At 41.8% G+C, this 15336-nt stretch overlaps 1 protein-coding gene across 9 annotated transcripts in view; it reads right to left on the reverse strand.

Moving 5' to 3' along the window:
- Nucleotides 1-10769: 10769 nt before the first annotated feature.
- Nucleotides 10770-15336, reverse strand: part of lmo7a (LIM domain 7a) — a 67888-nt gene continuing 63321 nt past the window's right edge. For all 9 annotated transcript variants that reach the window (XM_079519183.1, XM_079519184.1, XM_079519185.1 and 6 more), the window contains 4 exons: nt 13702-14049; nt 13066-13174; nt 11632-11734; nt 10770-11541 (listed from right to left, as the gene is read on the reverse strand). In XM_079519183.1, coding sequence (XP_079375309.1) covers nt 11519-11541; nt 11632-11734; nt 13066-13174; nt 13702-14049 — 583 coding nt within the window. In that variant the 3' untranslated portion in view covers nt 10770-11518. The remainder of the gene's footprint in view (nt 11542-11631; nt 11735-13065; nt 13175-13701; nt 14050-15336) is intronic.

Consider the following 15336-nt stretch of genomic DNA (forward strand, 5'->3'; position numbering starts at 1 on the left):
GTGATTGGACAGAGGTTTTAAGATTGCCTTTAATGCCTTTAATGTGAAAGGTGAGAGGAGAAATAATTGCCAAATACGCACATGCTGTGCAGCATGTGTAGGTTCCAATCAATTCACAACACCACTGTACTCTGCTCTTCTCCTTACACAATTATTGCTGGAAAAATAAGTCCGGAGGAGCTTAGAGAATTAAGTGGGAATCAGTATTCCGGTTTGTGCTCAGTCACAACAGTGAGACAGGATGAATTAATACCGGACCTGGACACTCGGTCCCCGGTCACCCCAGGCATAATAACTTCCCAAGCATATCGGGGCACTCCAGCTGTGGCTGTGCAATCTTATCATCCCCACTGCAATGTTACACATTCACTCCCGTCCTGCACGAACATTTTTAAATTCCAGGGGCATCACAGGAATACCTAATGACACAAAACCAATCCAAAAGACTTTGGGGTGGTCCTTCATATCGGATGGAATCAGGATTCTATGCCTTTTTGCTATTACCAAAACATGCACCGCAATGAAATGGAAATCTGAACTCCCACTGTTAATTGGATTGTGGCATACAGAGGTCAACAGCTGTACCCCATATACGTACATCACATACTCTCTAAGAAATGGCGTACACATATTTTATAGAATATGGCAACCCTTTCTTACTTATCTAAAAAAATCTCCCATCCCACATGATTTATTGATCAATACCATGGTATGTCCCTCCCACCACTTTTAACTTTTATATTATATCAATATTGTGGTATAACAATAAAAAAACTGTATTATGGTAAAGACGCTATCTCTCAAATTATTATTATTAGTAGTATATATGTAGGTGTACGATATGTATTGCATTGTTCGTTTTGCCCCTTGTGGAAACGAGCCAGCCAAATAAAAATAAATATGATTCCCTTGGTTTCCTGAGAAGTCCCTTGACAAAAGGAAGGACCCTTTGTTGCAACAAATATCTCTATGATAAGGACTTGAGTTGCGAGGTGGACAGATGTATTCATTAGAGAAGCCATAATGCCTAAGATATGCTTTGTCGTACGACAGTGTTTTGTGCTAGAAAGAGCAGATCTGTAAGCTAAGAAAGCACTGCATGCGTGATGCGCTGTGCGCTTGTAGATCGGCGATAGTCGGACAATGATTGTCCACGGAAAGGTGACATCTCTCTAGAAAATATGTTGTGTATCACAGTCACTCTGCTACAAAAACAAAGACATACCGTACATTAGGCCAGGGGTTCTCAACGTTTTTGGCCGGGGACCCCCGAAAATGCTTTGGCAACGTCTCGGGACCCCCGCCCCGCCCCCTCCCGACCCCCAACATAAATTGACTGCTACAATAACCTTAAACCATTTTGGGCGGGAACCCCTTTTGGTGTTTTAAGCATTGTTATAATTTAGCTATTTAAAAATAGCAGATCTACAAGCTCATAGCGCGCCACCGAGTGGCGCGCTACGAGCTTGTAGGTCTGCTATTTTTGAAAAATCGTGAAAATAAAATTTAAAAAAAATCTTTTTTTTTTTCTTTTTTTTTTGGAAAATAATTTGGGGACCCCCTAAAATAATTTGGCGACCCCCCGAGGGGTCGCGACCCACGGGTTGAGAACCCCTGCATTAGGCCAGTGGTTTTCAACCTTTTTAATGCCATGGCCCATTATTTATTTGTCATATGAGACACGGACCACCATTGGATGACATTTAGCCTCTCTAAGACCCAAAACTAAACAATATTTTGTTGTTTGATCAGATTTGGTCCACAATAGATAAATAGATCAAAATACATTCTCTAATTGTGTAGACTTCTTTTAAATTAAGTAATGAAGTTGTTGGGTCCATTTGGTTACCAACTCTCCATTTAGCTGGGCACCACCTGGAACCCCCTCAAAGCAAAGCAAAGTTCTTTGTTTACCCAGGGAAGTGGACTAAGCTCGAGATGCTTGTTTACAGCCACACCCTGCTCATAGAACATTTCATGGTAGGGCTTCAATGCCTTGCTCAAGGGCACTTCAGCTGTGGTAATTTTAACGTGCCGGTCCGAGGATTCGAACTGGCGACCTTCCGGTATCAAGACCGCTCCGCAAACCGTTCGGCCACCGCTGCCCAAAAGGACCACTGGTGGTCCCCAGACTACTGGTTGAAAGCAACTGCATTAGGGCCGCACACATAAACATTGTCGGTGCAGTGCCATTCAGCCTGTGCAGATCAATCTCTTCTGAATGACCTTTTGTAAGCCAGAGATAAGAGTCAGAATTCATAATGAGGAAATGTAAGGATAGGGATCTAGGCTATTTCACAAAAGGTCATAAAAGTGACAAAAGGGTTTCTTATCCATGTTGATAATCAGAGTGAGTTAAAGAGTATAAAGAAACACAATATGAAAACCCATGGGCAACAAAAGGAAAAACAGTGCCTTCTGCTGTTTGTTTCCTTTGAATTTACCACCGCCCAATAGAATGTGGATAACAGGATGTTGGCCCGTTTGGTCCGTCCTCAGCCCTTCTCTTCCTGTGGTGTGCCTATGATTTCATTCCCACTAGCAACAATGTATACACGTTCTGAATGGCCCTGCTGACAGATTCGGTAGCGCTGCTCAAAATCTGTTTTTGAGAGATTAAAAGAAACGTTATCGTTATGCAAGTAACCCAGGGGTTGACCCGCAGGTCCGGCGGGTTCGGGTAAGCCTCGGATGCAATTATCGTGGTTGCGGGTCGCGCGGGTAAGCCCTAACCTGACTCCGCCAGATGGGGCAGCAGAGAGTACACTGGGTTCCATCAAGTCTGCCTGAGAGTTCTCAGATGGGAGCAGGAGAGGGGAGCCCAGTGTACTCTCTGCTGCCCCATCTGGCGGAGTCAGGTTAGGTCAGCCCCCCAGCTACAATAAAATGAATGGAACAGGTTGCATCAATATCGGACATTTTAAAATAAGATAATAGTTAACGTTCTCTATGGGCACACCCTCATGACAAAATTACCCCTTAATTACATGAATCCTATCGTCACTGTTCTGGGCATGTCGAGCTCACGTAGTGCACTGACCACATCATCCACATGATAGTGCACTGACCACATGCTCCCCAGTTTGAATCCATATCAGATCATGTAACGAAGTGGTCCTCCGTTACTTATACCGTGCACATTTATGCTTATTTTGCACACACATTGTACCAGTGTTTACTTGAATTATTTATATTGGCAACCACATGCACTTTAATTTGCATATTTGCTCACAAAGGAAAAGCAGCCATGATTTTAATTGGTTTATTGGAAGTATTAACATGAGTTTGTTTTTCCTATAGCCGGCAGGATGGCCACTCAGCATTGGACAGTACCACCTGGGGAAACAAAGGAATGTTTGGTCATGGGCAAGTGCAATACAATTAAGCGTGCAATATGTTTCAGTGCAATATAATTACAATATGTGATATGTGACTGTGTTATGGGTAATTGCCATTGAATACTTACTGCTTCTGTTCCAGTGTGTTCGGGCAGAAGAGTCACCAGAGTACCATATGGGCCTGGACTGGACCACCATGGCCAGGAGGGTGTTTGGGTTGTGCATTGGAACATGGAAGCTGCTAATGATAATGGGATATGTGGTTTATTTTTTGCAATAGTGTGCAAAATTGATATTTACTTACGTAATGTATGTAGTAGTCCTACATGACGTGGGGTTTAGAATGTGTTGCATGTTTTGAGGTTATACCTGTGACATGGTAGAGTCCACACTGATTGGTTCAGCTGGCTATAAAAGGCTGACAGAAGCACACACACACTAGATGTGTGAGAGGACAAGGTGGAGCTGTACACCAGCTGTCCTATTTTTTTGCTGCTTGTTCGATGCCAATTTGTTGGATAGGAAATTGTGGAGGGCAGCGATCCAGGAATCCTGAGTTGGTGTTGGCTAGACCTCACTCTCGCAGCAACTAACTAACTAACTAACTTTTTTCCATGCCTGTAACCCCTTTTTGGAATAAATCACGGTTTGGTTGCATTTTACCTTCTGACTCTGTGCTCATTTCCAGCCGCTCACTGGGCCAAACCCTACAGATCAGAAGATCAGAGACTTTATTGTGACACCTTAAAAAGGTGTAAAGAAGGGTGAAATTAATTTGCCAGGGCTGCTCAGACCTGCACTTAATTTACCTATTTAGGGCCTGAACCCCTTTTTGGGGTTTTTACCCTTCAAGATGGGAACCCATTTTGGGGTTCTTGTTGTTATGCTATGTACATATACTGTAGCAAAATAACATTTTTGTAATTCTTTAATAAATATTTTTTTCAAGTTTTTCAGAAAACTGAGGATTTAGAAGGCCTCAGTCCTAAATATAACAGAATACAAATATATATATATATATATATATATATATATATATATATATATATATATATATATATATATAATCAGCACATAATAAAAAGCTAAAGTGTCACATGTCTCCTCTTTGTAAGAACATGCCAAAATATATTATTTAAAAGAAAATGTGCTATTTTCAGCAAGTGGCATGGTCTTACATCAAAGTAAAGATTTCATTTGAGTCAACTCCACGAATGGTAATAGCCAATTTGAAACCTTGTATTTCCATGAATGAATCTTGAGTTAAGTATTGTAAAAAATTATTAACTTTGGGGAGGGAGAAGCTACGTTAGATGGATTGCGGCACATCCCTGGATACATCATGCAAAATAACATTCCACTGAGTACTACAGTACAAGAGACCATTCACTGAAGCACATTTATAGAAATGTGTCTGTACCATAGGGTCTCTACTGATTTATTTTTTAAATCACTTAGATTTGCATTAGTTTTTTGAACACACAAACAATGAAAACAATGGCAAAAGACAAACACAGTACAAACAAACATGAAAAAGAAAAATAAATAAATCGACAATGCGCATCAAACCTTACATGTTACTTTACATATTCCTAGACATGTTCTGTTGTTACTCATTTCCCCCATGCCCTCATTCTTCATGTTCAGGTCTTAAATATTGTCCTGTTCAGGACCATCTGTCCTCTATTTGTTCCTCCTGCAGTCTCAGGCGATGTGTCAGTTTCTCCATGAGCTGTATCTCCTGAATCAACTCCTCCCATTGTCCCTGTGTTGGAGGCTCCTTCTGTCCCCATTTCCTTGTGATGGCCATCTTTCCTGCTGCCAATAAAATGTTTGTCTCTACTGATTTTAAGCCACTTTGTCCATAGACTCCATACTGACAGTAAACGATGCCAAATGATCATCTATCTATAAATGCACCAAGTCTCTGTACGTACATACTGTACGTACGTACTTGTGTACGTCTGTAATCCACGTAACTCAAAAAACGTTCGCCCCACCGACTTAAAATTCGACACAGGCGTTCCACACCCCCACAGGGAGTGCAGTGCCTGGTGTCGAGTCTGTCGGATAGCCGGTTATCTAGAACCAGCACAAAAGCCTCTGCTCGGGCTCTAGAACTGATCACCTGTATATCTCATATGGAGCTGGCCTGTTCTGACATCACAACACTTCATATTTGGGCATGCCTGACACAGAAATCCATATATTTGTATTTGTATTTTGTATTTATTTATTCAGCACAATATAAAAAACAACACAGTGAACAGTGTTGAAGAGGGGTAAAGTGCTAGGCTGAGGCAAAAAAGCCCAAGGGGCTTATACGAGGCCTCTACCTATGTAAATGAAACATTGTATAAGAGATATAGAACATCCAGAAGACATAATTGCAGTATATAAAACAAGAACAAAAAAAAAAAAAAAAAACAACAAGAACATGATTAGAATTATTGGTTATCGACATGATTAGAGAAAAGAAGAGATGATACAAAGAAATAATAATTAAGTAATCTGGTCAATTAAGTGGGTCCTAAACTTATAAATAGGAATAAAAGGGACACAGAGAGACAAATCTGTAATACTGTATGGGCATAAAAGGTACACAGACAAACGGGTGGAACGGGTACTCTGACACGGGTACAACGGGTATTGGATCGGGTGAGGAATGGATCTCCAACTTCCATCGTTACCGACTCGGTGCTCTACAACCGGGTACTGGTCTAGTCTCATCTAATTCATCATTTTATATTACTATAATATGTGTATAACAAAAGGTACTTGGAAATATAGCTTCCATAATTTTCCACAACCTTCCAGTACAGCTGAAAATAAAATGTCATCAATCATGGCCACATGCGTAATTTAGATTCATATTTAATCACTGCAGCTAATTCTTTGTAGATTATGTTGTAATGCAGTATTTATCTCAAATAAAAAAATGTAAAGATTGCTAACTTTGTTTCTTTCTGTACACTGTATTCTCTGTAATTCAGAATGAGTAGAACATAACCTCAGTCTTAACCGTCCACGTGCAGTGGGTTGTTAACCCTAACCTCAGTCTTAACCGGCCACGCCTCAGTCTTAACCGGCCACGTGCAGTGGGTTGTTAACCCTAACCTCAGTCTTAACCGGCCACGCCTCAGTCTTAACCGTCCACGTGCAGTGGGTTGTTAACCCTAACCTCAGTCTTAACCGGCCACGCCTCAGTCTTAACCAGCCACGTGCAGTGGGTTGTTAACCCTAACCTCAATCTTAACCGGCCACGCCTCAGTCTTAACCGGCCACGTGCAGTGGGCCGCTAACCCTAACCTCAGTCTTAACTGGCCACGTAGGTCGCTAACCCTAACCTCAGTCTTAACTGGCCACGTAGGTCGGACTAACGGTCCTATAGGTAAGTCAGACTTATGGCCAGTCCCCAGCTAGTTCCCAGCTGTATGGTTCAAGAGACTAGTTTGAGTTTAACAACACCAACCAGCCAGAGTCGGCACCACCTGAGTAGGCCAATTAATTCATTAACCATGTCGGATGCTGATATGCAATAATAATAATAATAATGTCTTCCAACGGGTGAACACCTGTTGGGCGACTGGTCCTACGGCATCACAGGGGAGTGCCAGGGATATTTTCAACCTCTCCCTAGCAGTAGTACCCGCAGGCCTTAAGTTGTCACCAAACGAATCAAGGTATCATGTCTGAGTGACTGGATACCTCATCTCAATTGCCAGTAAATGCTTTGAGAGAGGATGGCGAGGAAATACATTTGACAAATGTCATTTATTTCATGTTGCCTGCCTCACCGGACTGATGGCAATTTGCATATCATCAAAACAGTGTAGCAAAACCCATCTTACCAGATTGGCTTTTGCTGGCCATTTTGCCTTTTCTTCAAAACACACTTTATGCTACTACCTACAGATTATGTACAGAACTCAAACAAATCTGTACACATTATCTGTGGGTTCATGTGATCAATATGCATGAGTGAGATTGATTAGATCCCATTCCAATTGGCCACGACTGCCTTCCAAAATTAGCTGGCCCTGGGTAGGCAACCCGGCCTGGCTGACAGGGATAGATGCAACCACTCCTATACGGAGCTTTGTGTGTCTCTGGCTGGCTGTGTCCCTGTGTCCCTGGCTGTGTCCGAGCACGAAAATAGCGTTTGGTTGGTTTCCATCACCAAGTGTCAATGTTGTGCAGCCTAATACATTAACATTAACTGATGATTTTGGGTGTGACAGTACAGTAGAGGGACCCCCTGGGGACAGTACGGTAGAGGGACCCCCTGGGGACAGTACAGTAGACACGCTGTCATTTCTCGACTCGACCTAAATCCAATTCTATGAAGAGGCACTAATTTACCTATTTTATAGGTCAATTGTATTCTGGAACAATATTCCAGGTGATGTTCACTACATCAAAGGAAAGTCTTGTTTTAAAAGGAATAAATAAAACCGTAGTATGCAGGCTTTGTGGACCTGTTTGAGGCCCTGTGGCCATGTTGTCTTGACAACGCAGGCCATGACACAAGCATTATTGTTGTGTATAGGTGACTGTACTTGATCCACTTGCACAGCCACTCACTGTAGCTACGTATAGCCCGGTGGTTCTGAACCTTTTCAGGCCGTGATGACACCCTCTTCTCGCCCTGAGAAGCACTTGGAATGTACTGTAAGAGTTGAGGCATTACATTTTGTTTGACTTGGTTCCACGGCGGCTGTGGCTCAGGAGGTAGAGCAGGTCGTCCAATGATCCATGGGTCGGCGGTTCGAATCCCGGCTCCTCCTGTCTACATGTTGAAGTGTCCTTGGGCAAGACACTGAACCCCAAATTGCTCCTGATGTGCTGGTTGGTACCTTGCATGGCTTCCGCCGCAATTGGTGTATGAATGTGTGTGTGAATGGGTGAATGTAATGCACAATCTATGTAAAGCGCCTTGGATAAAGGCGCTATATAAATGCACCATTATATATAAATGCACCATTTACGAATAAATATTATGAAAATAGCCGATCTATAAGTATGGCTACTGTATTAGTACTGAAACCTTTCTTTATATCCTCTCATAGAAAGATGTAATGTGCCATGATGCACTCTGCAGATAAGGTGCAGCTTTGGTCATACTCATTTCAATATTTTATACTGTCGTCTAATTTATACTGTCATCTAAGAACAGAGTGCCCCCTTCTGGCTAGACTGAAATACGTGTATGCCAAAAGATTGACCCAACAGTGGTGGAAAAATACTGTTTTACTTAAGTAAAAGTATAAATACTGCAATGTAGATGTGCTCCGTTACAAGTAGAAGGCCCGTATTAAAAATGTAGGCCTACTCGAGTAAAAGTACAAGTATCGGCATCAAAATGTACTTAAAGTTAAGTACTCGCATTGCAGAATGTCCCATTTCACAAGTTCAAAATGTGTACAAAACCTTTTGAAAATAGCAGATCCGGCGCATTGTGAGCTTGTAGATCTGCTATTTTCAAATGGCCGAAATGTATATATACAGTAGGGCTGACGTGGTTAGTGTATGTTTTCTAATAAAAAAATAAAAAAATAAAAAAAATAAAAATAAATAAATGTACTTAGTTACTCTCCACCACTGGAAACATCATTGTAACTCTCTGACTTGGATCAAACTCCTCTGTCATTTCTGTATCGACCTTCTGAACAGCGGCAATATTTTCTCTAAGCAACACAGCATTTGTGTTAGAATCTAAAAGTATCAAACCATACACCATACAATATTATAGGCCTACTGTCTACACCAACAACTCCTAACTAAAGAAAAGGCGGCGATCCGAGCACTCAAAATGTTACTCAAAAATGAGGAGAGGGTGGAAATAAAATCAAGGTACTTTATTAAAGTTTAAAAGGCCAACATGTTTCACACAGGAGTCACACAAGACTCCTGTGTGAGTCGAAACATGTCCCACTGATCTTTGAAGCCCCAGTCTATTTCTTTCTTTTCAAAATCGTTTTATTTCCGTTTTATAACAGTATGGGTGTCAAGTCACAGGTTCATAGAAAAAATAAAAATAAAATATCAGATTTTAGTATCAGTGACTGAGGTAAACAAACGTACTGTATGAATCACAGAGATCGTGGGCAGACATAATGAAAAGACTGTTATTGTGCAAAACATGCCCCTTCAAGACAAAAGAAAAACATTTTCTCCCCTTCAAGTCCAAATTTAGTAAAGCCAATTCCCAATTCCCCAGCCTCTCTACAAGTACTCCATCTCTGCTAACCCCCACAATCAGTCATTGGGAGGGTGAAGAATCCCAGTCTATTTCTAAACTTTTGTGCACCTCCATCGAGCACCTGGTTGATTCTCTCTTTGTAACTCCTAACTAACTTTGTCAAACAACTCTGTTATAGTCTAACCATAGACTATACTGTATTAGTGTTGTTTGACAAAGTTAGTTAGGAGTTTTTGGTGTATAGGCCTATGATATTGTATGGGTCGGTATTATCTGATCTCTTCCACCTGTGTTCAGTCATATCAGAGACTTCATTCCTTTGAGTGTTTTTTTTGTAAAAGCTTATGTCATTAGATTAAAGTATAAAGAACCAAAAAAACCTTATCAAAACAAGGTTGGACAACACTTATTTTCCATGCCCGAACTCTTCTCTTTAAAGGCTTAGCGGCAGCATTCTGTACAATGTTGATGCATTTAAGAATTAAGATGCATGCTATACAGACTACTCGATTCATGTCAACCTCATCTTAGAGCCTGGCCTTGGCTTTTGAATAGCGAGGGTTCTGCAGCTTATTCACTACACAACTTTCAGATTTCCAGGCTAGTTATTATTATTATCTACTCTCTGTGCCGAGCGGGCCCCAGCATCGTTTCCTTTCTAAGCATTAGAATTATATAACCCTGCAACAGAAGCCAAGAAAATATCTTTAAAAAGAAATAAGAATTTGAATGCTCGCCTCCTGGCATTGGCGGTGCTCTCTCAAGTATACCGGCCACTTCAATGCTCCCGTCGACTTATTTCAATCCATCACTTCAAAAGAGCTCATTTTCATATTGGGGAACATTGAGGACACGTACCTTAGCTTTAAGATGCATTTGGGAACTCGGAATGAAGCAATCAGGAGTTTCCACTCGTATGCATATTGAAACGTATCTTTTATGCAGATGTCATTTCACTAAACAGCTGATATGGAAGAATATATTAAGAGAAGAGCTTATCACAGAGTAATCAAGTGTAATGCATGCACGCTGACTGAAATATGCATGACAAATTGGCTTTGAACATGGAGCACGCCAGGTCCTGGCACAAAGCCTCATTGAAATTCCTTTCAGTAGGAGAGAGAGAGAGAGAGAGATCCTGTGAGAATGAGCCAAACATCACAGAGTAAATATAACCACATTTACATCCCACAGTTCAGTGAACACAAGTGCACAGTCACACGACAAGATGCGCATTTGGTCATTTTATTTACAAAACGTTACAGAAGAAAGTTTGCCTCAATATCATTCCAGACAATATGTTTTTTTTTTTTTTTTTTTCTCAGGAAAAAGTCCTCGATTGCAATTCCAACAGTGAAAACTCATGATAAGTAAGTGCTCCAAATAACCGTGAAAATGTTTAAATACATTTGGAAATAATTTCACCTCTATTACTTCTCCCTTGTTAGGAAACATGAAGGCACATAGACATGGTAAGCACAGCTTAGTTGACAAAACATTTTTTATAGCGCAAGACTCAGCAGAAATAAGGCCTAGATGAGAGGAGATGAAGGTGCAGGTTTTCCCCCAATCTAATCTTCTGGATACCTTTTCATAATATTTATCAAAATCGGTCATGATCTGCCTTAATAATTTTAAAAACAATATAACACTTGAGCAGTGTTTTTCTGGTGAAACATCTAAAAACTCTCTGCTGCATGCACATCCCTTATACTTTGTACAATTTGTAATACTTATTAAGATATAAACACATTAACGTTGCTAACCTTGACGAGATTACCCTCTCAATCACACACTGTAAAGAGAATGAATATGATGATCAGAGCGGGTGGGGTGGGGGGGGAGGAGGGTCTTTGTGGAATCATAAATGCGAATGCATCTAGGCTGTGGTGTTCCTGGCCTGGTTTCCATGGCTGCGGTTGTTCATGGGTTGTTGTCCAGAGTGGTCTCCTCATCGATCTGCTGGAGTGCAGTCCCATCACATGGGGGTTGGCTGGCCAGCTACAAGGAAAGGGAACCACAGGATTATTACACCGGCAAAGCCCTGAAACCACTGGCCATACAGGGTTTGTGGGCGCCTAATATACTCACTTTTGAGTCGATTGTAGCAGGAGTTACAGTAGAGCTGTCTGCTTCGTATCCTGACTTCGGCCCCGATCTCTGATCCTCCCAGGTCGGACTTACAGTCGATGCACTGTGGAGGGGGGGGACAAAGTATATACCATATATACGAGATTACCCTCTCAATCACACAATGTAAAGAGAATGAATATGATGATCAGAGCAGGTGGGGTGGGGGAGGGGGGGTCTTTGTGGAATCATAAATGCGAATGCATTTAAGTCTACCCATGTACGATGTTCCCATGTACTGCTCTCTTACATATTGAAGTAATGCCATTTTCTATCCCCCTCTTTCTGTTTGCTTCTGTGTATGTTATTATGCTCTGTAATGTGAAGCACTTTGGTTCGACCTCGGTCGATGTAAATGTGCTATACAAATAAAGTTTGATTTGATTTGATTATATACCAGTAATGTGTATATATATGTATACCAGTAAAATAAAATCCTCACTGTTCATTTATCCATGTCGTAGCAACTCATAATGTAATTATGAGGCAGTTATAAGTTCATTTTTTGACGAGCTGGTTATTACATTATGAGCCGTTATTACATTATGATGAGGTATTATTACATTATGAGTTGCTACACATGTCTAAATCAAAGTGTACAAATGTGATTTGGTTACATTTATACACTGAGTTAAATGAACATTGAGGATTTTACTATGGGTACGTACATTAGGCTTTAATTATATTTCTTAAATTAACAGATTTTAGCGTGGTAGCCTTAAATGTCCCGCTCCACAGGAGCTAAGCCTAATCTATGCTCCGTTGCACCATGCCGTTTGTTGCGTGCCGTGAAACGGCAGACATACAAGCTGGCATTGAACCCACCGTGTGTTGTGCGCTTGTATGTATGCTATTTTCAGCACGTGACACCCATGTGCGTGTGTGAGTACGTATGAACCGGGGCTTTAGAGCACAGACTGACTGATGGCTCTGGGACATCATACATGTAGGTATACTGCAGAACGTCAGCCACGGCAGAGAACATGTAGCAAAGTCACAGAGAAAAGAAACCATCAGAATGATTGACAGACGGCTGAGGGATGACAGCCATGATAACCAATTAGATGCAGGAGAGCGACAGTTCAGATACCCTAGTAACAACCAAAGCTCCACGGTTAAAGATCAGCAACCAGAATCAGGTGTTAGGAAGAAATAGAATAGGCGTGAATTGATTAGTTTGGCTCACAGATTAGTGAGAGTTGATGAAGAAGTGGGTTAGTGCATTAAAGGGATCAGCTTCCATTGCGATCCATCTGGTTAGTAGAGTATAACTAAGGCTAGGCTAAGGGTGAACAGACAAGATTAGTTTCTGGTGCAGGGACGGAGGGACCGACCAAGGTTGGCAAGAATCTCCAGGCCAAGGTGGTCCGATGTGGACGACGTTTAAACTCTCACCTTAAAACAGCCCAAATGATAACAGAGCCCAAGGGACTCGATGATCATGGCGGCTCCCTTTCCCAGTGGGCTGTCACAGAACGTACAGATTTTCTTGCCACTCACTGACCTAGATTTGCAGAATGTTAAACCGTGATTGAGGAGCTAAGAAATACAGTATTGCAATCTAGGCATTCATTATACATGTGTGAATGTACTGTGTTGTTGTTTTATGTATTGATCTTTTGTGTGTGATCTAAAGAAAACCATTTAATTACAAAGAAATTATGCATGTGCGTGCGCGCACGCACGCACGCACGCACACACACACACACAAATATGTATACAACCGAATGACAAAGCCAAGGGGGAGACGCCATCCGACAACAGTTACACAGTATCGCCTCCATGTAATAATTTGGATCTGAAGTGAGCGAATGTACATTAGTTTGACAAAATAAATGGAACCATAACACATCCAAAATAAATAACTGCATGACAGACAAGTTTCCCTTTTACCACCACCCCCAAACCAAACCAGGGTTATGCAATCACACCTGCGTCAGTGGTTATAATCGGCCTAGAAGAAGCTGGACCAGTATTTGAACCAGTATCAGACAGGGTTTAGAGGCATTAGAGCGTTTTCCTGGCCGTTACCTGCTCCGGTGCTGAGGAGGGCGTGACTCCGAGGGGGGCTCGGGGGAGGTGGTGGGGGAGGGAGACGACGGCGAAGGGGAAGACGAATGCTGAGACCAGGCGGACGAGGGGGTTCCTGCCCCACCTCTGAGGGAGCCCATGGAGTAAGAGGACGGCAGGGTAGCTGAGCTGGGCCGTGGCCCCCCCGCCCCCTGCTGCCCGCCTCCGACGACGCCGCCATAGGAGGCGGTGCCGCCGGAGAGGGCAGAGTGAGGCCGACTGTAGTTGGGGATGGAGGAGGTACTTCCCGGCGTCCACGACGACCGCCAGGAGTTGCGAGGCGTGTCCAGGTTGTCGAGGGACTCTCCTCTGCAAAGCCAATTAATCCGAGCACCAGCCCACGTTAACCAGTTAGTAGAAGCATTTCCTAATAGAATGAACTGGCTGACAGTCTATATCTTTATTCCGCAACAAGTGAAAGATAGTTCCCAAACAGGCAAAACATGTGAAAAATGAGATGACAAGCCATTGCATAATGCCACAAAGAAATGTTTATTAATAGCCTTAAATAGGTCACCCTTTACAACACTTTGAGTTCGGCTTCGGACCCAACGGCTACTGTATACCATATGTACATACAGTAAAGACCACTTAGCAATGCGTTTAAAGGGTCAACTGAAAACAATGTTGACTGAGTAAAGGGCATTTCAAACGGGCAGCGATGAACGCACACGTTGTTGCATGGACACTTCTGCTCCAGTTCTGCTCAAGCGTAAAAATACGCTTGCGATGTTGCCCAACGTATTCTCCGCACGTACAGGAAAAAAAACGCAGGTCTCATTGAAAATAAACTATAGACGCGTTACATCGCTTCCCCTTTGAAAGGCCCTTAAGGGTGAACACTTGAAACATATTGAAAAGTGGTCTGTGGGTATAAATCATAGTGCTGCAAAAGGGGCTTAAGGCTATGAATAAATATTTTGGTTTTTGGATTATTTCCTTCTCATTTTTCACAGTGATGCACATTTCTTTTAATCTTTTCTTCGTGTTTATTAATGATGAGACCAGATTGGACAAAAGCAGACAGACTGGTAGCCACCCATCCTTTGAGAGGCAACATTTAAGCAGACCATTGAGGACACTGAAAATATTAGTATGTTTATGGTTATTTAACCACTTTAATTATGCGTCACCAATTTTGGGCATGCCATAGGCAAAAATAAACTCTGGCGCGTTGTGAGCTTGTACATCTAATTTATAAATAATTTAGATTTTTTTTTGTTAAGTGGTTAAACACACAAACAGTACACTGAAAAAGCCCAGTAACATCATAACATAAACATAACATACATACATAACCTTTCATTCAGTCCCGTTGGCTGTTTACTAACGTAATGTGTGGGTCATTCTACGAAAACGTTTTTCACACTTTTAATCATCATGCATGTGCATTTCGTCAACCCTGTTACCAACATTTAAGTTTTTTAAATGTTTTAAAAGCATATTTAGAACAAATGTCATACAATATGAAAGAATGAATTCCTCTTGCGACACCCAGTGTGTTTGTCAAGTGAAAATATTGATGAGTATTACTTTTTTCACACAGATCAACCTGCATTTTTGTAATTAACAGTGCAGTCTCGTCTCGCGTAGCCA

The sequence above is a fragment of the Electrona antarctica genome (genome assembly GCF_951216825.1).
Source record: "Electrona antarctica genome assembly, chromosome: 13".
Taxonomy (NCBI): domain Eukaryota; kingdom Metazoa; phylum Chordata; class Actinopteri; order Myctophiformes; family Myctophidae; genus Electrona; species Electrona antarctica.